This window comes from Bos indicus, chromosome X (genome assembly GCF_029378745.1).
Source record: "Bos indicus isolate NIAB-ARS_2022 breed Sahiwal x Tharparkar chromosome X, NIAB-ARS_B.indTharparkar_mat_pri_1.0, whole genome shotgun sequence".
NCBI lineage: Eukaryota > Metazoa > Chordata > Mammalia > Artiodactyla > Bovidae > Bos > Bos indicus.
This window is the reverse complement of record NC_091789.1, coordinates 20,857,183-20,884,003: the sequence shown is the minus strand read 5'-3', so window position 1 is coordinate 20,884,003 and position 26,821 is coordinate 20,857,183. Positions and strand designations below refer to the sequence as shown.

Below are 26,821 nucleotides of genomic sequence, written 5' to 3'. Positions count from 1 at the left end.
AATTTGCAATATTGTATTAATTTCAGGTGTACAACAAAGTGATTTGGTTATACATATATATGTATATATCTCTATATTTTGAAAATTTCTTTTCCATTATAGGTCATTACAATATACTGAATATAGTCCCCTGGGCTATTCAGTAAATCCTTGTTAACAATTTTATTGATCTTATCAAAGCACCAGCTCTTTTAGCATTATGTTCAGCCACCCAGGAATCTCCATGGCAGTCACTGTTTTCTTTCGTGTTTCCCTGTTCTACTTTACATAGTTACCATTTTTTTTTTCAATTACAGTGACCAATTCCTTTGGGCTTTCCTTTCCTCTTCTGCATCTTAGCAGACTTTCCATTACTGTTTACCCTTCCTTTTGGCCTTGCTTTCAAAAGGCGACCACATCTTGCTGATTTCTCTGGAACGTTCTATTTTTATCGGACTGGTTTATGTCATAATTACACAAAACAACTGAGTTTTAAGTAGCATCAGGGCTATACTGTAGAAAACTTGTTTAATAAAAACTAAAAGAATTTGGTGACTGTTGATTTCAAGTATGCTGAAGAGTCCAAAACCATAGTGTGTGTGTGTTGGGGGGGGGCGGTGGGGGGCGGCGAGCACCAAGCTTGGCAATACAGTACTTGGGTTCATGTCTTGACTCTGCCACTTATAATCTCAAGTAATAGTCTGGGTGGCTTTGAATTGCTCAGATTTATCCAGTAAAGCCTCGTGAAGCCACCATGTGGATCCAGGCAGATCTTAAACTAGATATGCCCCATTTTTTGTTGCTGAGGAGTGGGAGAATTGGCCCTCATACCTGCGTTTCTGCTGTATTTCCACTTTACACAGCCTGGTCCAGCTGGACAGTTCACTGTCACAGGAACAGCCCTGTTTGAGTGTTGCCATTTCTACAGCTGTGCTCCTGGAATCTTCCCTGCTGAGAAAACGCTCTACTGTCTTCTCAGCCTGTTTGAATTCTAGCCCCCATCCAGGGACAGATCAAATACCCCCCTGCCCAGCAAGATCTTCTCTGACCATCCCAGATCGAACTGATGGCCCCTCTGAGCTCTGAGGTAGATGGGGAACCACTCACTGCTCATGCCATCGACCAGGCCCTTCAGTAGCTTCATCTCAGGACGTCCTGCTGCTTGGGAGCACAGGCTCTTGTCAAGACACACCCGGGCTTCAGTCCTGGCTCTGCCATTTCCCAAATTCATGCCCTTAGGCAGCTGACCTCACCTTTCTGTACTTTAGTGACCTCTGCAAAATGAGAAGATTATCTCTGCCTCACAGGGTCGTTGTAAAGATCAAATAAAATGTCCTAAAAGCTGGTAAGTGCCAAGTAAACATAAGGGATATTTTAAATGTAAAAATCATTAGAAATCAAGGTTAAATGGAAAAATGTTCATGAAATAGTGTTGTAATAGGAGAGTTAAGCTGTAGGTGAATTAAGGAAGATCACTGTGTGTGTGTGTGTGTGTGTTCACAAACACATGATAAAAGGAATAGGAAGACATACTCCAAAACGTTACTGTGGGTGATGGTTAGCTCTTGGTGACGGGTTAATTGTTGGTTTTTCTTTTATATATATTGTATTTTTTAGGAGTGGAATGTCATAGATATAAAACTAGAAAATATTACTTTTAGAAAAGGAAAGATCAAGGCCTGATGATAATACTTGGTTATGTATACTCTACCATACTTCAGAAGGAATTTAAAGCAGCATACAATATAATATAGCGAGGTAAAAATGGAATATACAGCAATGATATACAGGACAAAATGAGAGTAAGGAAGATAGTCTGTAGTGACACTGTTAAACATTTATGATTGTTGTCTTGTATTTTTTATTTTTTATATTTCTTTTGGCTGCACAAGGTGGCTTGTGAGATCTTAGTTCCCTGACCAGGGTTTGAACCTGATCCCCTTGCAGTGCAAGTGAGGAGCCTTAGCCATTGGACCACCAAAGAAGTCCCCTGTCTGTATTTTTATTAAGTGGTTTCTTTGTTTTTAAAAAAAGCATCCTGGGATATCTCTTCGTCATGAGTTTAATAGATAAGACAAACTTTGTAAAAGAAAGACAACAGTTTATAGCACAATGTAATGATATTAAACTGATACATAGAAGAATTTCCTGCTAGTTTTCAGTGTATTCAAGATTCCGATTATTTTATTCTGGGCACAATAAACAGCCAGCCCCAAGAAAGAATGGCTGCTATTATCTGTATTATGTTATTCTTGTATGGTTAGTTGCAAGTTACAAACATAACGTATTTGGTTAGCATTCCTTTGCTTATCTGTTTTATAATAAGTCGAATGGAAAGGCAGATGAGTGAAGAAACAGCCCAAACTGGATCTGAAGTTCTTGCCTTGACCCTGTCATTAAGAAGCTGTGACTTGACCATCTGTAGTTTAGTAAGATTATAGCTTCACTTGTTTAGAAACGTACATTTCCTTTGAGCCTTCCACTTGACAATATTTATATGTTAGTTGACCTATGTTATAAAATGTTCATCTTAGACTTGTGTCATATTAACATAATTTAAATGTCTTTTTCACAGAGAGACCTCTCTCCCCCAAGGCTGTCAAAGGATTTGAAGCGACTCCACTTACCAAGAATTATTATACTGTGGTGAGTGTTCAGATGATGAACAAAAATTTTCTTGACTCTCTATATGGAGAACCACTGAAGTGTCGAGGAGACACCAATGGAAGACTGGAGAAAGTTGCATTGCAAGGGTCTAATGTCAGCTTAATTATAATGGAACTCTTCTACTTGTAGGTTTCTTACAGATGTCTAGAAGTTTTACATCCCCTGTACTGAGTAATTCAAGGGTAGCACAAAGATTCAGAGCAAGACCTTTTAAACCGCAACAAAGGAGAAATTGGCTGATATGTCGACATTATGGGGAAATTCAGCAGTTAGAGCTCGCCTTACATATAGGAGGTGAATCCCCAAGTTCTTTTAATGGAATAAAGTTTACATGATTGCATAGTGTGATTTTATTTTAGAATCAATCAATTTGCTATGATATCCTTGGAAATATTATCAACCTTGTTCTTGAGGACAGCCCAAAGGGAAGACTGTCCTTTGGCACAGAGGGAGGAATAAAATGGCTCTGGCTTGAACACAGATATGACAAAATATATAAGCTATAAATAGGGCATGTGCAATACTCAAAATAAGTTCCTGTTTGAAAAAGAAATTGTATAATTTCCCTTAATCTACTCTGTTTTCCTCCATGTCTTCTTTCCAGACTTGGCCCAGTCACTAATGAAAAGGTCAAGTCCTCATAACCCCGAAGTCTCCCTGTTTGGTAGCCTTGTCATCTTCCTCATCACAGCTGAAATATAGTTTCACCCTTCACCTAATGTTCTATGTGTGTTTTTGCTGCCGATTTCTTTCATTGTGTGCATGGATAAACAGTTTTTATTTTATTTTTTGGCCATACTGTGTGGCTTGCGGGAGCTTAGTTCCCAGACCAGGGATGGAACCCGTGCCCCCTGAGGTGGAAGTGCAGAGTCCTAACCACTGGGCCGGCAGGGGAGTCCCTCAAGAGTTTTAAAATCTTTCTATACATTTGGTTTCAAAAAATGAAATATCATTCTTCAGTGAGTTTGCTTCATAATGATAACATGAACAGTAGTTGGTGTGAAAAATCAGGTAGGAACTTCATAGGTAGCATGGACAATAATCACAGGGGATAATTTTGTCACTATTTTCCTTTTACATTTCTGAGGTTAAAATACATCACTCAACAGAGCTAGGCTCCCTTCTCTCTTCATCCCTGATCACTTTTTTTAAAAAACTGGTAATATTTTGATGCATTTCCTACACATATATAGCTATATATCATTGAAGTGAAGTGAAGTGTAATCGCTCAGTCGTGTCCGACTCTTTGCAACCCCGTGGACTGTAGCCTACCAGGCTCCTCCGTCCATGGGATTCTCCAGGCAAGAATACTGGAGTGGGTTGCCATTCCCTTCTCCAGGGGATCTTCCCGATCCAGGGATCGAACCCAGGTCTCCCGCATTGCAGGCAGACGCTTTAACCTCTGAGCCACCAGGGAACCCCAGTGTAGTTGTAATCATGCTATCTACACAATTTGTGTTCTGAGTTGTCACTTAAGGTTATCATATTTTCAATTATTTATTTGCCTTGTATTTTCTTTTTTATTCTAGTTTTATTGAGAAAAAATTGACATGCAACACTGTAAATTTAAGGTGTACAGCATAATGATTTGACTTACATACATCATGAAATGATGACCCCAGTAAGTCATTGAACATCCATGATCTCATAGAGTTACAAAATCAAAGAAATGGAAAAAAATGTGTTTTCCTCGTGATGAGAACTCTTAGGATATACTATCTTAACAATAATCATAAAGAGCATACAGCAGTGTCAATTATATTTATCATGTTGTACTTTATATCCCTAGTACTTATAACTGTGAGTTTGTACCTTTTTACCGCCTTCACACAATCCCCCCCAACCTCTGGTCCTGACCATTTCTTTTAGCTTCCAGGTGAACCCCAATGATTAAATTTTTAATGGAAGGGTGCAGTCAAATGGTGAATGAAAGTGTTACAATAGCTGCTTCTCCCTGCCGGTCTGGAGCATACAATCACTCTGCTTTGACTCTCTCTCTGCCTCTGCTGAGTCTATCAACCCACTCCAGTATTCTTGCCTGGAGAAGCCCATGAACAGAGGAGCTTGGCGGGCTACAGTCCACGGGTCGCAAAGAGTCGGACACGACTGAGCAACTTCACTGGGATTATCCAAGGCAGACTAACCTCTGTGATTCTTATGGGCATTATACAAATCCTATCTATACTAAATACCAACTCAAGATGTACTGCAGTTTCTATCACCCATCTCCTGTTGGAGTCCATGTACCTTATTTCCACATCTTGCTGTTACAAACAATTCTGCAGTGAACATCCTGTGTGTAACTTTGGCAAAGCGTATAAAGATCTGTAAGGTGGAGTCCTAGAAGTTAAATTGTTGAGCCAAAAAAAATATATATATTTAAATTTTTTCTCAAACCAAACTTAATTTAAAAAAACCCAAAAGGTCTTGGGGAGCCCATGATGGTCTGAGAAGGAACTGTAGAGCTGTAGTATGAGAATTGCTGGATTATTGAGACCAGTTGGACTTACTATTGTAATTAGATATGCATGTGAAGGGATTTGGGCTTAGTTGGTGTTTTTTAAAAATCTACATTTTTGAGTATTTAGGCAAATTTTTAGCAGCAACAAATTCAAAATATGTTCCGAGTGTTCTGATCACCCTCCCAATCTGTGTTGAATACCTGAGTACTCACCCACAGTATTTGGAGATCTGAAAAATCAAGTTCACCCATATGTAAGGTGTCCCCATCTCATCTCACATTAGCTCGTCTTCCTAAGAGTCATTAATTGTAGATGTTTTCCGTTGCTAGTTCTGTAAGAGCACTAGTGTCTGATTTTTACTTCATTTTTTTTAAAACAGGAAGAATTTTTTTATTATATAAATAATGATTAAAAAATCAGACTGCAGGAAAAGTATAAAGAAGAAAATAAATATCACCTGTAATTCCACCACTCAGAGATGATCATCATTAACATCTTGCTGAATCTGATGCCAAACTTTCTTTGATGTGTGGGTGTGTGTATACATATATACATATACATAGCCTGTTTAAATATAAATATAGCTATAAATAAAACAGGAACTATGTCTTCTTCATTATTTCTCCTTCATGGAGATTTTTTGTTCTCACACCCTGACGATACTGTGATCAGACATGTTCTTATGCTCTTCATTCAGTGAGTCCTCGCTAGTCTAAATGCTTTCTTTATTTTGGTCTTGTGTATTAGTCGGGGTTCTCCAGAGAGACAGAACAAATGATACATACAAGGAATTGGCTTGTATGATTATGGAGGCTGAGAAGTCCCATGATCTGCCATGTGTAAGCTGAAAACCCAGGACAGGTGGTGGTGTAGTTCAGTCTGAGTCTAAAGGCCTGAGAACTAGGAGAGCTAAGGGTATAAATTCCAGTCCTCAGGCAGCAGATGTTCCAGCTCAAGCAGTGAGGTACAAAGAGAGCCAATTCTCCCTTCCTTCACCTTTTTGTTCTATTCAGGCCAACAGATTGGATGATGCACATTGCGGAGGGCAATCTGCTTTACTCAGGCTACTGGTTCAAAGTTCACCTTATCTGGAAACACTCTCACAGACCTGCCCAGAAATAGTATTTAATCTGGGCATCTCATGACCCAACCAAGTTGATACATAAAATTAATTCTCACATCCTATAAGCTTGGGCAGGATAGAGACCTCTTGGAATTTGCAGGTCTGCACACATTCTCTCCCCTTTTTCAAGTTTCTGAGGGATTATCAGCTGATCTTGGACCCATTTAAGCCTCAGTTTGCTTCTGGTGGCACATAAGTTCCGAAATGTTTAGAAGTTCTCCAGTATGATCAAAGTGACGTAGGGAGCCCAACTCAGACCTACATCTGCCATGAAGCATGTTTAATGTATCTAACTGAGGCTTGGCCTCTCCTAGCCAGTTGTTTTGAAAGGGAGTTTAGCATCCTTTAGGGACATGACAGCCTAAAGGAGGCTTTTGCTGCTCCTGACTTTGGTTCCTTCATTGTCCTAAAAATTCACTGTCATTTGTTAAACGTCTCTTACCATTGAACAAAAGCATATCGTTTTGTATGAGTTATTTTTCTAATAATCTGCTCAGTGGCTCTCTTTGCCTATTGTAAGTTGATGTTATGTGCCAGGAGGGATTAAAAATAAAGAAGAACAATAGCAACAAAAGAAAATGGTGACTATGTGAGGTGATGGATGTGTTAATTAGCTTGATCGTGGTGCTCATTTCACAATGTGTGCATACATCAAAATGTGAAGTAAGATATCTTGAATATATATAATTTTTATTTGTCAATTAGATTGCAATAAAACTGAAAAAAAAGAAAAGAAAGAGGAAACTATGTAGCTTAGTTGTGGGTTCATTTGCATGCAGCACTTAGGTCTTGGCATCCATGGTCTCACCGGGAAGACAGGACCGACGTGGTGTAAGCCACATGGCAGGCAATGATGTCAAGTGACAAACTGTCCTAAGATGAGTTGCTCCAGATGTGGCTGGGAAACCTTTTGCATTTGAAAGCCCCCAGGGAGACCATTAAAACTGTAGATATTTGGGATCCACATCTGGCTTGTTACATTAGAATCTTTGGCCATAGGTCCTAGTAAACAGCATTTTTAAACAGTTCCCTCAGCTGCTTTCTCTCCATTCCTCACAGGCGATTCTGATACTCACTAAACTAAAATTCAAAAATCAATAAAGGAAAATATTGGATTTCCTAGGTGTATCAGTGGTAAAGAATCTGCCTGCCAATGCAGGAGGTACAGGAGACGCGAGTTTGATCTGTGGGTCGGGAAACTCCCCTGGAGAAGGGAATGACAACCCACTCCCATATTCTTGCCTGGACAATTCCATGGACAGAGGAGCCTGGCGGGTTATAGTCCATGGGGTCACAGCGAGGCAGACATGAATTAGCAACTAAACAACAACAGCAACAGGAAAAAGTTGAATGGCAGAGAGGATTGAGGGCATGTTAGGGCTTAGATAAGCAGAGAAGAGCTGGAAGGGGAGTCAGGCAGGGAGAACCATGTGAGCACATTCATCCTGGCAAGAATGTGCATGCCTGCAACCTGTCCCTGCAGAAGGGACTGCGTTCTCTTCCATTCCCATCAAAATGCCTCTCAGAGGGTGAAATTCCTTATTTATTGCAACAAGTGCAGCCCACTGTAAGAATATGGTCCTTTGTGCTGCCACAAATAGGCCAGGCTCACTGATACAAGCACCCCTCAAAGATATTGCAGATATGATTCCATGAGTGCTCAGTCACTCAGTCATGTCTGATTCTTTGTGACCCCATGGACTGTAGCCCGCCTGGCTCCTCTGTCCATGGGATTTCCCAGGCAAGAATACTGGAGTGGGTCGCCATTCCCTTCTCCAGGAGATCTTCCCAACCCAGGGATTGAACCCATGTCTCTTGAGTCTCTTGCTTTGGCAGGCAGATTCTTTACCACTAGAGCCATCTGGGAAGGCCCATTTGATTCCAGAGCATCGCAAGAAACTGAGTTACATGAGTTGTTTGGTTTCCCAGTGCATATAAGAGTTATGTTTCCATTTTATTTTTCTTTTAAGTCCTATCCAATTTTAAAATTTTAATTAAAAAAATTTTGACCATGCTGCACAGCATGTAGGATTTTAGTTCCCCAACCAGGGATCAAACCCGTGTCCCCTGCAGTGGAAGCATGAAGTCTTAACCACTGGACCTCCAGGGAAGTCCCTGTTTATGCTTTACTGTCATCTATTAAGTGTGCAATGGCATTATGTCTTAAAAAACAATGTACACGCCTTAATTAACAAATATTTTATTGTTAAAAATGCTATGATCTAAGCCTTCAGCGAGTTGTAATCTTTCTGCAGTAGTCATATCAAAGATCACCCATCACACAATGAATATAATAATAACGATAAAGTGTAGACTCTTGGGAGAATTACCAAAAGTGACACAGAGACCTGAAGTGAGCAAATGCTGTTGGAAAAATGGCGCCGGTAGACTTGCTTGATTCAGGGCTGCCATACACCTTCCGTTTGTGAAAATACACGATGTCCACAAAGTGAAATGAAACAAAGTGCAATAACACGAGGTTTGCCTGTACTAAACTCTGGAAGTTGCCTCTGTCTGCAACTGTATATCTGTAGAGATATTTCCCTACAGCCAAATAGGCAAATATAATAAGTAAGGGCCAGTATTGTTTATTTTTTCTAACTTTCTTCTACTTTATTGTAATGTATGGCAGATGCCTAACCAGTCTGTTTTCAGTGCCTCCATTCGGTAGGAAAGGTGGAAAGATTTTTTTCTCTACCTTTCTAGTGCTTATCTACCCTTCTTAGAAAAAGAAAACTTTATATTTTCGGGCAGTTCTAGCTTCATGGTGAAACTGATCAAAATGGAGAGATGTCTTGTATACCCCTGCCCCTAAACATGCATAGATAGCCTCCCCCACTATCAGCATGTCCCATCAGAGTGGTATGTTTGTGACAATTGATGAACCTACATTGACACATCATTAGCACCAAAGTCCAGAGTTGACATTGCCATTACCCTTGATGTTGGACATTCTAGGGGTTTGGACAAATGTATAATGACATCTATCTACCTTTAGAGTGTTGTTCAGGGTAATTTCACTGCCCTAAAAAACTTCTGTGCATTCTCTCTTTTTTAAACCACTAATCTAAACTACCTTACCCATCTGTCCATTTATTCCTTCTCCATATGCCATATTCTTTTTTGCCTTCTTATTTCCTGTTTGACTCATCCATCCATGTCTTCCACCTGAAGTTGGGGAGATGATGAGAGTTTTCAGAGTCCAATTCTGTTTTGCTGGGTCTGTCAATTACAGGGCATGGTGCTGCTTGTTTTGTGAAAACCAAGGACTTGGAGAAGTGAAATTGACCACTGCACTTGAATGTAAGCAGGTGGCTCTTCTGTCATATAAGCCAAATATTGTATAAATACAATAATGTATTGCCCTTTCCTGTTTCATAGTAGTTTACCAACACAAACTCATTTTTTGTAGGCATCATAATTATCTCAGAATTCCTATAACAGTGATTTGGCTTAGATTTAAGTTTTCTTAAGGCCGTTATAGTTTTCCTTTATCATGGGACGTATCTCTATAGTCAGCCTTTGTTTCTGCATTTTAGCCCCTTAAAATAATTTCCTCAGACCTATATGATTCGTTCCCTTTGGAAAACAGAGTTATAAAAATGAATTCACTCTAAAGCATTTCCAGGAAATGGAGGAAATATATTTTACTGGAAAATCAGTAGCCTAGGATGGAGGTTCAAAAGGCCTCTACCTCTTTTTCTATGGCTTCTAACCATCTGTTTTATTCTGAATTTAGTCAAAGGTTAATTGAGCAAAAGGATACTCCGTTGTCCTTGTGAAGAAGGAATCAGGGAAGCAAAGGCAATGTCTGGACAGTGTATTTTAGTATTGAGTGGATTTCATCTCAATCAGATTGTACTGCTCTGAAGTTAGTTGGCCTGCCAAACTCCCTGCCTTCTGACTCACCACTGAGGCCTTCTGTTTGGGAACACATAGCCTTCTCTGTCTGCTTCCCTTTTTAATCCTTTTACAGTAGATGCCCTGTGGCCTGAAAAATAAAGAACCAGTCTCCAAAGTTCATCAGTTGGTCTATTGAGATTGAGGAAAGCAATAAAAATCCAAGTGAATTTGGGAAAGAATCTTAGGCATCCACCATGATGAGCATTTCTACTAATCACACCACAGCAAGGGCAATACTGTTCAGTACATCATCATTCAAACACATTTTGCATTATTTAACGAAGGACTCATTAATCACCTTTGTCAATCTAGCTTGTAAAATCAGCATTCAGTTCAGTTCAGTTGCTCAGTCGTGTCCTACTCTGTGACCCCATGAATCGCAGCATGCCAGGCCTCCCTGTCTATCACCAACTCCCGGAGTTCATCCAAACTCACGTCCATCTAGTCGGTGATGCCATCCAGCCATCTCATCCTCTGTCATCCCCTTCTCCTCCTGCCCCCAATCCCTCCCAGCACCAGAGTCTTTTCCAGTGAGTCAACTCTTCCCATGAGTTGGCCAAAGTACTGGAGTTTCAGCTTTAGCATCAGTCCTTCCAAAGAACACCCAGGACTGATCTCCTTTAGAATGGACTGGTTGGATCTCCTTGCAGTCCAAGGGACTCTCAAGAGTCTTCTCCAACACCACAGTTCAAAAGCATCAATTCTTTGGTGCTCAGCCTTCTTCACAGTCCAACTCTCACATCCATACATGACCACTGGAAAAACCATAGCCTTGACTAGACGGACCTTTGTTGGCAAAGTAATGTCTCTGCTTTTGAATACGCTGTCTAGGTTGGTCATAACTTTCCTTCCAAGGAGTAAACGTCTTTTAACTTCATAGCTGCAATCACCACCTGCAGTGATTTTGGACTGGAAAAGGTCAGTTTTCATTCCAATCCCAAAAAAAGGCAATGCCAAAGAATGCTCAAACTACCACACAATTGCACTCATCTCACACGCTGGTAAAGTAAAATTCTCAAAATTCTCAAAATTCTCCAAGCCAGGCTTCAGCAATATGTGAACCGTGAACTTCCAGATGTTCAAGCTGGTTTTAGAAAAGGCAGAGGAACCAGAGATCAAATTGCCAACATCCGCTGGATCATGGAAAAAGCAAGATAGTTGCAGAAAAACATCTATTTCTGCTTTACTGACTATGCCAAAGCCTTTGACTGTGTGGATCACAATAAACTGGAAAATTCTGAAAGAGATGGGAATACCAGACCACCTGACCTGCCTCTTGAGAAACCTATATGCTGGTCAGAAAGCAACAGTTAGAACTGGACATGGAGCAACAGACTGGTTCCAAATAGGAAAAGGAGTACGTCAAGGCTGTATGTTGTCACCCTGTTTATTTAACTTATATGCAGAGTACATCATGAGAAACGCTGGACTGGAAGAAACACAAGCTGGAATCAAGATTGCTGGGAGAAATCTCAATAACCACAGATATGCAGATGACACCACCCTTATGGCAGAAAGTGAAGAGAAACTAAAAAGCCTCTTGATGAAAGTGAAAGAGGAGAGTGAAAAAGTTGGCTTAAAGCTCAACATTCAGAAAATGAAGATCATGGCATCTGGTCCCATCACTTCATGGGAAATAGATGGGGAAACAGGGGAAACGGTGTCAGACTTTATTTTGGGGGGGCTCCAAAATCACTAAAGGTGGTGATTGAAGCCATGAAATCAGCATTCAGCCACCCTCAAAACTTGCAACATTATGAGTTTAGTATATGTTTCTGTTCAGATCTCCAGAACTCAGTCAAGGGCAGTGAGGAGTGTCTGCCTTCCTGCTTCTGTTTGTCCGTACGAGTGATTGCAGCGCAGATAGAAGCCTTGGAATACTGCTTCGCTTACACACTCCAATAAACCCCTTGGACCAGGGCAGTTGGCACCTTTCTTGCAAAATCTTAGTCCTTTCTGCAAAGGGAACTTGAGATGATTGCATTTTAAAGGAAGTTGAAATAATAAAACTGTTTCAACAGGGAGATAGCAACCTTGGAGTTAAAGTAGTGATGTTTAATTGTCTTAAAAAATTACACTTTATGATGTAAATAATGTCTTCGAAATTTCTAATTTAAAAATTCCCTCAGGCAATGATTGTGTTTTTTTTTCTTTTTCGCTTTGTTTTTCTTTTTTTTAAACGAACATTATAATCTGGATAGTATGACAGTTTCAGACAACGGTTCTTGAATGCAAGGTTGAGGATTTGAGACGGTACATTACTAGACATGGTCTCTTCAGAAAAATGTGAACAAAGGAAGTGATAAACTGACTTCATTCTCTCCTGGATATAAGTGGGAAGCCAGGCCACCAGCCTCTTTTTCTTTCAATATGAATACTGTAGACAAATAAATATTGCTAAAAAGGAAATCTGTATAAGAGTTTTACCTCTTAATAACTGTGGTCCTGTTGAATTCTAGTGCACCTCTTTCTATTTGTAAGAATGAAAAATGAATCCTAGTGCTGAATGTGAGTAAAAGTGATTATTTAATACACTGCAGTGAACAACAGCTCAGCTGGGCAGAGAGGTGTAAGGATGGACAAATTGAGTTTGGAAGGGTATTCTACTGGATAAGGACTTGAACTCAGAGAAAAAACAGAAAAATTTCCATGAACAGATGAGAAATTTGTCCTTCGAATTTAAGATAACAGCTATAATGATATATAATTCACATACCACAAAAGTCACCACTTTAAAGTGTACAATTCACTGATTTTTAGTAAATTATGTGATGATCACCACCATCTTATTTTATAACATTTTCATCACCTCAATAAGAAACCCTGTACCCATTAGTACTCACTCCCTCCAGCCCTTAACAACCACTAATCTACTTTCTGTCTCTCTGTAGAGTTTTCCTTATTCTGGATGTTTCATATAAATTGAATCATACAATCTTTGTTCTTTTGTGTCTGGCTTCTTCCTTAGCATAACATTTTCAAGGTTCATCCACGTTGTGTCTTAGTAACTCATTGCTTTTTTTGACTGATTAATCTTCCATTGTATGGATATAATAGGTTTTGTGTATCCAACCATCACCCGATGGACCTTTGGGTTATTATTTATAATGCTGTTGTGAAAATTGATGTGCAAATATTTACATAGAGATATTTTTTCATTCTTTCTAGTAATGGATTACTGGGTCATATGATAAATCTATGTCTGACTTTTTGAGGAACTGCCGAACTGTTTTCCACAGTAGCTACTTTCCATAGAAAGTTTTTGACTTTCCCACCAGCAATGTATGAAGGTTCCAGTTTCTCCATATCTTCACCAACCCTTTTTATTTTCTACTTTTTCTTTTTATTATAGCCACTCTACTAAGTGTGAAGTAGTATTGTGGTTTTGATTAGCATTTCCCTAGTGGTTAACTCGGAGAAGGCAATGGCACCCCACTCCAGAACTCTTGCCTAGAAAATCCCATGGATGGAGGAGCCTGGTAGGCTGCAGTCCATGGGGTCGCTAAGAGTCAGACACGACTTCACTTTCACTTTCACTTTTCACTTTCATGCACTGGAGAAGGAAATGGCAACCCACTCCAGTGTTCTTGCCTGGAGAATCCCAGGGTCGGCGAAGCCTGGTGGGCTGCTGTCTATGGGGTCGCACAGAGTCGGGCACGACTGAGCGACTTCACTTTCACTTTCATGCATTGGAGAAGGAAATGGCAACCCACTCCAGTGTTCTTGCCTGGAGAATCCCAGGGTCGGCGGAGCCTGGTGGGCTGCTGTCTATGGGGTCGCACAGAGTCGGACACGACTGAAGCGACTTAGCAGCAGCAGCAGCAGTGGTTAACTATGTTGACTATCTCTTTATGTGCATGTTGGCCATTTGTATATCTTCTTTGGCGAGATGTCTATTTAAATCCTTTGCCAACTTTAATTGATTACTTTTATTGTTGAGTTATAAATTCTGAATAGTAGACCCTTTTCAAATACATTATTTGTAAATATTTCCCCCTTTTTGTGGGTTGTCTTTTTCTTGACAATGTCCTTTGGTGAGCTTCTCTGGTGGCTCAGTGGTAAAGAATCCAAAGGAGACACAGGAGACATGGGTTTGATCCCTGGGTTGGGAAGACCCCCTGGAGAAGAAAATGGCAACCCACTCCAGTATTCTTTTTTTTAAATTTTTAAAATAATCTTATTCATTTTAATTGGAGGCTAACTACTTTACAATATTGTAGTGGTTTTGCCATACATTGCCATGAATCCACTCCAGTATTCTTGTCTGAGGAATCCCATGGACAGAGGAGCCGGCGGGCTATAGACCATGGGGTTGCAAAAGAGTTGGACATGACTTAGCAACTAAACAATGTCCTTTGATACATAAAAGTTTTTAATTTTCATGAATTTAAATTTATCCATCTTTAGTCTCTTGTTGCTTGTGCTTTTGGTGTCATCCAAGAATCCATTGCCAAATCCAAGGTCAGGAAGATTTCCTCTTCTGTTTTCTTCTCAGGGTTTTGTAATTTTAACTCCAGCATCCATTTTGAGTTAGTTTTTTAATATGATGTGAAGTAGGAGTGCAAGTTCTTTCTTTGCATGTACTTATCCAGTGGTCCCAGCACCACTTTTTAAAAAATATCTCTTTAAAAACTCTATTTTATATTGGGGTATAGTTGATTAACAATGTTCGTGTTGTTAGTTTAAGGTGTACAGCAAAGTGAGCCTCCAGCAACTCATCAATTATAGTTCACGTTTTCCTACCTTGCTTCCCATTCCTGTGGAGGCTTCTCATGGTTTTCTGCTCCAGCAAGATATGATCTCTATCTGCTTGTCTGTTTCTCTAATTTTGAGTGTATCATTTTTCCCTTGTGACCTCAATTCCCTGACAAATGTAAGTAAAGTTCTTTTTCCCATTTTTTTAAAAGCTATTTGCTTGTTTTTAGGATGGAGTAATTTTTAGGATGGACTAGCAAATGCCTTAAATGCTGGAGTGGAAACCAGAAGTCCTGTTTCTTCTTTTTTGATATAGGCATGTATAGCTATTTACCGTCTCCAAGCACTGTTTTAACTGCATCGTACAAGTGTTTTATGTTGTGTTTTTTTTTTTTTAATTCATCTCAAGATAGTTTCTAATTTCCTTTGTTGTGCGTTGACTTCCTGTAGGGGGTAACATTTCTATTTCATTAGTGGGTTAATTTCACAGCACACTGGTACCTCCAGGCCCCTAGATGCACGCTTATTTCTAGAGTAGGCATTCCTCTTTAAGGAACAGAGAAACTGAAAGTAGACGTGAGTGGCTGGGAGGAGGGGCTACAACTCATTGGGGCCACCCCTATAGCCCATGTCCTTGTCGGCCAGGGGTGATATTGCCCTTCAGGTGACATTTGGCATTGTCTGGGCACATTTTTGATTGTCATACTTGGGCAGGGGGTGGCGTGCAGCTGACATCTGACGGGTAGATTCCAGTGATGTTGCTAAACATCCTGCAGTGCACAGGGCATCCCCTCACAACAAAGAGTGATCTGCTCTGAAATGTCAATAACTGCCATTGAGGAACCTTTTTTTTAACCATTTAAATTGGAAGGGACTGTTTCCCAACTCACCCAGCACCTACACGTACAGTGTCTCCCTTACCTCTTCACAATGGTCCCTGAGGTAGGTGAAATGTCACAATCTGAGATGAGGCAAGTGAAACCTTAAAACTGAAGCAACCTGCTCATTGGTAGCAGAGCCTGGACGACCACCCTTCAGTTCAGTTGTTTCAAAACAAACCACAGCTGCCTGGACCTCCAGGTGGTTTTTCCATTCCACCTTTTAAAAGCAGATCATCATGCCCTGTCTTGTGAGTACATGTCTGGCATGTTGGTAGGTAAAGGGCTTCTCCTGGCTAAGAATGCTTCACATGGTCTTGTGAGCCCCCTGTTTAATGTCTCCCCCTGCAGATAGAGTAGAAACTCCCTGAGGGCAGGTATGGCCTTTGTCACCACATAGTGAAAGTTGCTCAGTCATGTCCGACTCTTTGCGACCCCATGGACTGTCCATGGAATTCTCCAGGCCAGAATACTGGAGTGGGTATCCTTTCCCTTCTCCAGGGGATCTTCCCAACCCAGTGATCGAACCCAGTTCTCCCGCATTGCAGGCGGATTCTTTACCAGCTGAGCCACAAGGGAAGCCCTGTCACCACATAGACAGTAAATTTGTGTTGAATGGATTAGGAGATATGAGAAAGTACACCAAAATGTTAGCTTGGTGGATCTCTAAGAACTTGGAATGAAGGTTGTAGCTGCCTCCAGAAAAGGCTGGGAAATGGGGCATGACTCCAGGGCTGGTGGTGGAAGAGAAACTGTGGACCTATTTATTGATTATTTTGCCTAGAGGATTTTCTTTGGGCTATCATTAATAATACTGGTAAGCATCATTTCCCTCATTTAATTCCTCACATTTCAGCTTCTTTTTCTCTTTGAAATGTTTATACTGGCACTTTTTACTTTTAATTAAAAAACCAGTTTTAACCCTGCTTAAAAATTCAGTGTCCTCAGATTTTGTCACCTAAAGATCTTCTCAAAAACATCATTTAAAAAAATCTGTTTTGGTGTTTGATATCAGTTATCGTGAAATTATCCTGACGTTGAATCTCTATGTCTTGGGGTAGTTGGTCTCAGTCTTCTCAGCCATAAAATGGAAATGATGATCCTTTGTTAGCTGAGACTTTTACTGAGGATAAAATAATTTAAAGCACACAAAAGCATTCTGAGCCATACTGTGTAAATGGTAGGGCCCCTCCAAGTAAAGGTAATTCTGAAAAAACATGTATGAGTTATGCAATATAACCAATTGCCATGCAATTATTAGTTTGCTAGAATGCATTCAGATTTTGTGTTCCTTACTCACACTGCTAACCTGAGTAAATAGGACTTTTCTTTCTTATAATTTGATAAAAAGATCTAAAACTGTATTTTATTTTGGACTTTTCTGACAATTACAATACCTTGATCTTTGTTTCTCCATAGGTGTTACAGAATATCTTGGACACTGAAAAAGATTATGCTAAAGAACTTCAGTCTCTTCTTGTTACTTACTTAAGACCCCTGCAGTCCAATAACAAGTAAGTTTTATATTTTAAACCCCTCACTAAGCAAAGCAAGATAATGTCAGCATATGGAGTCATTACTCTTATGTCACTGAATAATTGATTTTGCCCTTTAGAAGAATTTCCACAGATCACAGGTTGCCAAGAACATGGTCAAGGCAACAGAAATTATGCAAGATGTTGCTTTTGGAGAGCTCGACTTTCTCTCTCTTCTGGCTGTGGCGGGAATGAGTCGATCTGCTTTTCTGTCTGTCACCATTTTTGTCTTGTCCATTTTTAAAGGGATATATTTGGTTTTACTTTCCAGAAAAAGGACTTGCTGATGTTTTTATGCAAAAAGCACAGATACTGGAAATTCTTCTGCTTGCTGTGACCTTTGCTTGCCAGAGCAGAAACTCTTTCCCATGCTCTGAGAGTGGAAAAAGTGTGGCATTTTGTGAGTGTTCCTAAGAGCCATTCAAGCCAGTATTTCACCCAGGCCAAAGTGAATGAGAAAGAGTTGTTAGAATGTTTTTCACAATCCAACATTCAAACCTTATTCTGATCATGGAAATCCGAAGGCCTGAATTGCAAACTTACTTTTCACAAAATAAAACTGTTGACCACTCATTTTTTTAGTGCTTGTAACAAATAATGTCCAACTGCATTTGTGTGTTTTTAATGGATTAAACTTTCCTAGAGATTATGATTTAAGTCAAATAGAAAATTAGCAGTTGATACATAGAGTGGAGGACAGAAGCCTCTTCTTTTACTTCAGTTTGAGTATATTTTTTGCCAAACAATTACCTAAATTGTTGGCTTCTAGCTTAAATAAGTTTAATGATGTATTTCACTATTTTCTCCCTTTTTCTAAACCATTCTTGCTTAGACATAATGTCCTATTAAATTTCCCACTTGGTTATTTTCATGACACTGTGGGAATCCTACTTCAGTATGAAAGGATTTTGTATTCCTGTGTTTTGTCAGAGTTTAAATGATCAACAACAAAGTAGCTTTTGTTAATATTTTGTAAAATATGAAGTGCTCTGTGAATCATAGTTCTTAGAGCTGAATGGAACTTCAGTGAATCATTGGGTCTAGTGCCCTGGAAGAAATGACTTTCCTCATTGAATAAATAAGAAAACCAAATCCCAAAGAGGCTCACTGCCCTGCCCATCACATGGTCAGTCAGTGGCCAGATTCAACCTGCTGTATCTCCTGCCACTGAGTGAAATGTGGGTCTGTGTTCTAGAGGTGACAGGCAGAGGAGGAGAGGGAAACTGATGTGTTAAAGCTGACAGCAGAGATGTTAAGACTTCAAATAAAGGAGTGGTTGATGAGCAATCAAGAACTAGACAAAAGAAAGGAAAAGAGCCAGGGCAGAGGAGGTGAGAGAACCGAGCCAGAACCTCACTGTTCCACGGAAATTCGAAATGCACTTACAGTCACTTTCCATTGGTTCTGCCTGGTCGACCCCGAAGTGATTTGAGCAAAGCAGACTGTTTACTGTTTAATCCTGAAGGGCCCAGCTAAGTGCTCAGTCAAGTTCCTGCTGCTCTAGGGGAGCAACAGCCAGGAAAGCTGCCTAAACGGTTTCACTTTTGACACCCATGAGAGGGGTTTTTCAGCTTGTGGTTCAAGAGGGCATCAGAGGGTAGGAACTGGGTGCTTTTTATACTCTGGGGGTTACTGGTAACGTCTGTTTGGGTCTTCCTTTTCTTTGTCAGCAAAAGTTACTCTCCTGGAAACCCTCCCCTAGTATTATTATATTAAGGAGAAATAACGTGTGGCAGACGTTGGCCTTTTAAGTCAATCTTCAGAAAAGTTTTCTCTCAAAAAGTAGAAGCATTTACTCTGGAGCTAGAATGTTTGAGTTCAACTTTTGGCTTCACCATTCGCTGGCTTTGTGACTTTGCCTGATTTGCCTAACCTCTCTGTGTGTGGGTTTCCTTATGTGTAAAATGGAGACAGCGATAGTATCTATCTCATAAAGTTGTTGTAAGGTTAAGACAAGTTGTTATTTGTAAAATGCTTACCTCAGTGTTAAGCGCTATACTAATGTTGGCTCCTTTTTTTTTTTTTTTTTTCGATATGAGAAGAAAAGATGAGAAAATTCTTAGTACAGAGGTGGTGGATAAAATTGTTCAGTTTGTCTTTGTTTGATTCTACTCCATTCCAAAAACAAACACACACATCATTACTATTTCTTCCCTCCTACTTCCTCTCCAGATTTCCTTGAGTTGATTTTAATTTAAGAGAAGCCGGATTTTGCTCTTTTTCCTTGTGCCTTATATGGCATATATAATATCTTCCAATTACTGTCCCAGCTCCTCTCAGGGAGAGAATTCAAAAGTTTTTACACTTATTCCCAACTGTGATGTATTCTACCTACTTTAGATTCTTATTTATTTTTTATTGAGATAGAGTTGACATGTAAACATTATATTAGTTCAGATGTACAGTGTAATGATTCAGTATGTGTATATATTGTGAAATAATCACTACAGTAAATCTAGTTAATATTTATCATCACACATAGTTACAAAATTTTTTTCTTGTGATGAGGACTTTTAAGACCTACTCTCTCAGAAACTTTCCAATATGCAGTACAGTATTATTGACTGTGGTCACCATGCCATACATTCCATCCCTATGCCTTCCTTATTTTATAACTAGAAGCTTGAACCTTTTGACCACCGTAATCCATTCCACCCACCCCTTCTCCCCACCTTTGGCAACCACCAATCTGTTCTCTGTCAATGCTCAGATGTTAAGCACTTGTTACTCATTTACTCCTCGCTTTGTAAAATACCTAATGTCCCTTGTAAACACTCATTTCTTTAGGATCATTATTCTTGTCGTAGAAAAGGAAACCAAGGAAAGAAGTTTTAGAAAGTTGCTTAAGACCACAGAGTTGGTGTCAATTCAGAAGCAAAAGTTAAAATATAAGAATTGCTTCCTTTGTCCCATTTGCCAGTTACTAGCAAACTGTCACCTAACCAGACTAGAGAGAGATAGCTCAAGTCATCCCCAAGTTCTCTTCACTGAAGCTGCATATATCTATTTTTCAGTCTGAGTACTGTGGAGTTTACATCTTTATTGGGAAACTTCGAGGAAGTATGTACATTTCAACAGACGCTCTGCCAAGCCTTGGAAGAATGTTCAAAGTAAGTGTCTCACATTGCCATTAAGATAGCTAGCAACATTGGGTTTTTTAAATGTGTGTTTTGTTTTCTTTTGACTGTTGTCTTAGATATGGGCACTTTGTATTTATGCATTTATACATTTATTACAACTTTAGTAAATTGCCCCAGTACAGAGAAAATCTGGACTTCCCTGGTGGCTCAGTGATAAAGAATTTGCCTGCACAGTGGGAGATTGGGGTACAATCCCTGGGTCAGGAAGAGCCCCTGGAGAAGGAAATGGCAGCCCACTCCAGTATTCTTGCTTGGGAAATCCCATGGACAGAGGAGCCTGGCAGGCTACATACAGTCCATGGGGTCGCAAAACAGTTGGACATGACTGAGCAACTCTACAATAACAACAACAGAGAAAATTCACTAGGTGGTGGTATTCACAGTGTCAGACCACTAGTTGCTTATCAGTGTTCTACATCTAGTCAATTACTTCTGGCTTTATTTAAGAATTATGTTGACAAATAAGGTCTAAACTGACTATAGATGATGCCTTTATCATCTATTAGATGATAGTTCATACATAGCGAATTACTTTTCCAAGTAATACCTTTATGTGAAGCACAATACATCATTGAAGGCTAGCTAGATCATTGAGGTGTTCAACTTCATACTGCAGAGTGAACTGTGATGATCATCAAGCAATTTACTTCTGGAGCAAGATTAGTTGTCCAAGTGGTGGATCTCAGACATTGGTGACTTTTGTTGTCTATAGGGAACTTGGGGGCAATTGCCTGTTTCTTGAACTTAGTGAAGCACAAGTGGTTGTCCACGGAGGAAGCTGGTGAGAGCCCTCACAAGGAGACCTCAAGAGCCACTCCAAATGCTGTAGGGATCCAGAAGATTGGTATGGAAAGGTGGTGACTAAGAGCAGATTGCCATCTAGATTTGTCATCTTTGTTTTCCATTTTATAGAGAAATACATAGAAGAGTCCAAAGAATAAGCCAAAATTATTATAATCGATATCTCTGAATGGTGGAATTCCAAGTAACTTTTTTCTTGTGTTTTTCTGAGTTTTTTGCAAACTAAGATAGGTGACTTGTAATTTTAAACATCTGGATGTCACCTTGCCTAGCAACTGCCACCAAGACTACATAACACTTCTTTTTGATGTGTCATTTCTGGATTCAGTTAGTTTTGTCTGTACTTAAAGTGAAGTGAAGTGAAAGTTGCTCCATCATATCCGACTCTTTGTGACCTAATGGACTATACAGTCCATGGAATTCTCCAGGCCAGAAGACTGGAGTGAGTAGCCGTTCCTTTTTCCAGGGGATCTTCCCAACCCAGGGATCGAACCCAGGTCTCCCACATTGCAGGTGGATTCTTTACCAGCTGAGCCACCAGGGAAGCCCAAGAATACTGGAGGGGGTAGCCTATCCCTTCTCCAGTGGATCTTCCCAACCCAGAAATCGAACCAGGGTCTCTTGCATTGCAGGCAGATTTTTTACCAACTAAACTATCTGTACTTGAACTTCATGTAAATTAATCAAGAGTATTTTTAGTGTGTCTGGCTAAATTTGAATATTGTAATTTGAATAAGCATCTTAAAACCCCTATTAATGCAAAATAAGTATCTGACTCTATGTATTGGAGCTATGTTTGGTGGCTGGGGTTTAAAGCAGTGGCCAAGAACTTGCATTTCATAGATAAAATGGTTATAATATAGAAGTTTCTTTTTAACTTTGGCAAAAGAATTCAAAAGGTTTGCATGTTGCCAGGTTTAGTATAAATCACCTTCCTTTATCTTGTTTTCTCTATTACATTGTGTGTTCCACTTGTTTTACTTACAGGTTTCCAGAAAACCAACACAAAGTAGGTGGTTGTCTTCTGAGCCTCATGCCTCATTTTAAATCTATGTATCTGGCTTACTGTGCAAATCATCCTTCAGCTGTAAATGTGCTCACCCAGCACAGGTAAATTATTAACATTTCCCTCCAAAAGCTGTTTTGCAATGATACCTTTTCCTCGGACTACCTATTTGGAAATCTAGAGTCTCCCTCCGAACTCTTGATTATCCCTTTACGTCATACCAGAAATCGATTCATTGTTATATGGTTTTATTGCCCATTCATGTAACAGATAATTTATTGAGCACCTACTATGTGCAAAGTCCTATAGTAGCTGATGGGGATCCAGCTGTGAACAGGGAAGAGAAGGTCCCTTCCCTCATGGAGCGTAGATTCTTAGACATGAAATTATGTGTCACGTACTTTAAGCAAAGATCTCGGATTATAATTATACACGAATATAAGCTTTCGGATGCATGGAGAACAGCAGAACACTGTCTCCTTTAAGAGTCCTTACAAGGGATCCAGCTGAGCTCACGTCTCTCCTGCCCTTCCTTACCCTCTGACAACTCATCCTTGACACATTCACTGATACAGTCCTCGGGACCAGGATTCTGTAGGATAGGCTTGAAGACAGTTTTGACTTTGAAACTGTGTGCTAGAAATCCAGGTGAGACAATAGGAAGAACAACATGCAGAGGCTCTTATGAGTGAACTCAGAGTCTAGATTCAGACCAACATGATTCTGGAGGCTGCTCAAGACAGAAAAGACTTTTCTCTTAATTTGACTTGAACTCCCAGAGCCAACCTGAAACGCTAGTTGACACCAACCCTCAGAAAGTGATGGAAACTTCAGTTTTGTTCTGTTTTGTGAAGGGCTTGATTGGCTTTATAGAGCTGTTATGTAAGGGCATTTTGAAGGTAGAATTCAGTAGGTTCTCCTTGGAGGTCAGTTTTACTTCCCTGATGAAAGTTGTGAATTTTTATGAAATAGCAAATATGGTCGTTGGAGTTTAAAGAAAGAAGCCGTGACTCTGGATTATTTAGGCAAGTGGCTCAACTGCTTAGAGCTAATAATAACACTGACAATGTGCCAAGCACATGATGTAAACGCCTATGATAGAGTTACTATTATTACCATCTCTTCTTTACAGATAAGACATTGGAAGGTTAAGTAATTTGCCCAAGTACTCATAATTGTTAAGTGGTTGAGCCCGAATTAGAATCCAGGTCTGTCAGACTTCTAAAAAAATGTTTTTATGGAGGCATGTGTTTCACCTACAAAGAGAATACTCTAAATGCAAATTTAAAGGATTATCATAAAATGAACACTTATGTACTTAAGAAATAAAATGTTACCATTTCCTTTTTAATATAACAGCTTTATTGAGATATAATTCACATACTATACAATTCACCCATTTAAAGTGTTAAGTAAATTCAGAATTGTGCAACCATCACCATGATCAATATTAGAAGATTTTCATCATTCTCCAAACAAACCCATACTCATTAGCAGTGACTCTCCATTGCCAGACCAAGGCAACCACTGAAATACGTTAGGTCGCTATGGATTTGCTTATTCTGAACATTTCATTTAAGTGAAATCACACAACGTATGGCCTTTTGTGTCTGGCTTCTTTCACTCAGCATAATGTTTTCAAGATTCATCAGTGCTGTTGCACTTATCAGTACACTGCTTTTTAAATTGTCATATAATGAAAAACATTCCATTGTATGAATACCACATATTGGTCTTCCATTCACCAGCTTGTGGACATATGGATTGTGAATGGTGTTATTATGAAGGTTCATGTACAAGTCTTTGTGTGGACATGTTTTCATTTCTTTTGGGTAGTAGATACCTAGGAGTAAAATTGGTGGGTCATACAGGAACTCTGTTTTACTTTTAGAGGAACTGTGAGACTTTTCCAAGTGGCTGCACCAATTTATATTCCTACTAATACTTTCTCCACATCCTCACCAACATTTGTTATCATTAGTCTTTTTGATTATAGATTATAGCCTTCCTAAAGGGTATGAAATGATACCTTATTGTGACATTGATTTGCATTTCCCTAATGACTCATGATGCTGAGCATCTTTCATGTGCTTATTGGCAGTTGGTGTACCTTCATTTGGGGAAATGTCTATTCGGATCCTTCACCTGTTGTTAAATTGGGTTACTTGTCTCGTTATTGAGATATGATTAACATACCATAAATTCACCATTTAAAAATGTATAACTCAGTGGTTGTGTATATATAATGTTGTGCAACCATCATCTCTGTTTAGGTCCAGAATATTTCCATCACCCTCAAAAGAAACCCCTTACTAGTAGCAGTCACCTTCCATTTCTCTAAGGGCTAATGATATTTCCTGTGCTTCTTGGCTATTTTAATATCTTCTGTGGAAATACATCTACTCAAATCATTTGTCCATTTTTTATGTGAGTTAATTCATCTTTTCATTTTTGAGTGGCAATATTTCTTTGTACATTCTTCTTTATATACTCTTATCCAATGTGTGATTTGCAAAAAAATTCTCCCATTTTGTGGGTTTTCTTTTTACTCACTTGATGCTATCTTTTGAAGCACAAAAATTTTTATTTTGTTTAATTTTGATGATGTCCGATATATCTATTTTATCTACTTTGCTTATATTTTGGTGTTATATCTAAAAAACTGTTGCCTAATCTATGCCTAATAGATTGCCTAATCTAATCTATTGCCTAAAATTATTGCCTAGGCTATGAAGATATGCCTTTCTAAGAATTTTATAGTATTAGCTCTTTAATTCCCTACTCCAGTACTCTTGCCTGGAAAATCCCATGGACGGAGGAGCCTGGTAGGCTGCAGTCCATGGGGTCGCTAAGAGTCAGACACGACTGAGCGACATCACTTTCACTTTTCACTTTCATGCATTGGAGAAGGAAATGGCAACCTACTTCAGTATTCTTGCTTGGAGAATCCCAGGGACGAGGGAGCCTGGTGGGCTGCCGTCTATGGGGTCGCACAGAGTCGGACACGACTAAAGCAACTTAGCAGCAGCAGTAGCAGCTCTTTAATTTAGCTCTTTAATCCTTTTTGAGCTAATTTTTACATATGATGTGAGGTAGGAGTCCAGTTTCATTTTTTGTATGTGGATAAGAAAGCAGAGAAAACCACTAGACCATTCAGGTATGACCTAAATCAAATCCCTTATGATTATACAGTGGAAGTGACAAATAGATTCAAGGGATGAGATCTTAGATTAGAATTAGATAGACAGAGTGCCTGAAGAACTATGGATGGAGGTTCGTGTCATTGTACAGGAGGCAGTGATCAAGACCATCCCTAAGAAAAAGAAATGCAAAAAGGCAAAATGTTTGTCTGAGGAGGCCTTACAAATAGCTGTGAAAAGAAGAGAAGCAAAAGGCAAAGGAGAAGAGGAAAGATATACCCATCTGAATGCAGAGTTCCAAAGAATAGCAAGGAGAGATAAGAAAGCCTTCCTCAGCGATCAATGCAAAGAAATAGAGGAAAACAATAGAATGGGAAAGACTAGAGATCTCTTCAAGAAAATTAGAGATACCAAGGGAACTTTTCATGCAAAGATAGGCACAATAAAGGACAGAAATGGTATGGACCTAACAGAAGCAGAAGATATTAAGAAGAGGTGGCAAGAATACACAGAAGAACTATACAAAAAAATCTTCATGACCCAGATAATCACAATGGTGTCATCACTCACCTAGAGCCAGACATCCTGGAATGCAAAGTCAAGTGGGCCTAGGAAGCATCACTATGAAAAAAGCTAGTGGAAGTGATCAAATTCCAGTTGAGCTATTTCAAATCCTAAAAGATGATGCTGTGAAAGTGCTGCACTCAATATGCCAGCAAATTTGGAAAACTCAGCAGTGGCCACAGGACTGGAAAAGGTCAGTTTTCATTCCAATCCCAAATAAAGGCAGTGCCAAAGAATGCTCAAACTATTGCACAATTGCATTCATCTCACATGCTAGCAAAGTAATGCTCAAAATTCTCCAAGCCAGACTTCAACAGTATGTGAACTGTGAACTTCCAGATGTTCAAGCTGGATTTAGAAAAGGCAGAGGAACCAGAGATCAAATTGCCAACATCTGCTGGATCATCAAAAAAGCAAGAGAGTTCCAGAAAAACATCTACTTCTGCTTTATTGTCTATGCCAAAGCCTTTGACTGTGTGGATCTCAACAAACTGTGGAAAATTCTTAAAGAGACAGAAATACCAGACCAACTGACCTGCCTCCTAAGAAATCTGTATGCAAATCAAGAAGCAACAGTTAGAACTGTCTGTTAGGACATGGAACAACAGACTGGTTCCAAATCGGGAAAGGAGTACATCAAGTCTGTATATTGTCACCCCGCTTATATAGTGCATCATGAGAAATGTTGGACTGGATGAAGCACAGTTGGAATGAAGATTGCTGGGAGAAATATCAGTAACCTTAGATATGCAGATGATACCACCCTTATGGCAGAAAGCAAAGAGCTAAAGAGCCTCTTGATGAAAGTGAAAGAGGAAAGTGAAAAAGTTGGCTTAAAACTCAACATTCAGAAAACTAAGATCATGGCATCCGGTCCCATCATTTCATGGCAAATAGATGGGGAAACGATGGAAACAGTGACAGACTT

At 39.6% G+C, this 26,821-nt stretch overlaps 1 protein-coding gene across 10 annotated transcripts in view; it reads left to right on the top strand.

Moving 5' to 3' along the window:
• ARHGEF6 (Rac/Cdc42 guanine nucleotide exchange factor 6) overlaps positions 1 to 26,821 on the top strand; it is a 124,586-nt gene that overhangs the window by 44,722 nt on the left and 53,043 nt on the right. For all 10 annotated transcript variants that reach the window (XM_070783564.1, XM_070783563.1, XM_019955784.2 and 7 more), the window contains 4 exons: positions 2,555 to 2,625; positions 17,127 to 17,221; positions 20,257 to 20,352; positions 22,171 to 22,293. In XM_070783564.1, coding sequence (XP_070639665.1) covers positions 2,555 to 2,625; positions 17,127 to 17,221; positions 20,257 to 20,352; positions 22,171 to 22,293 — 385 coding nt within the window. The remainder of the gene's footprint in view (positions 1 to 2,554; positions 2,626 to 17,126; positions 17,222 to 20,256; positions 20,353 to 22,170; positions 22,294 to 26,821) is intronic.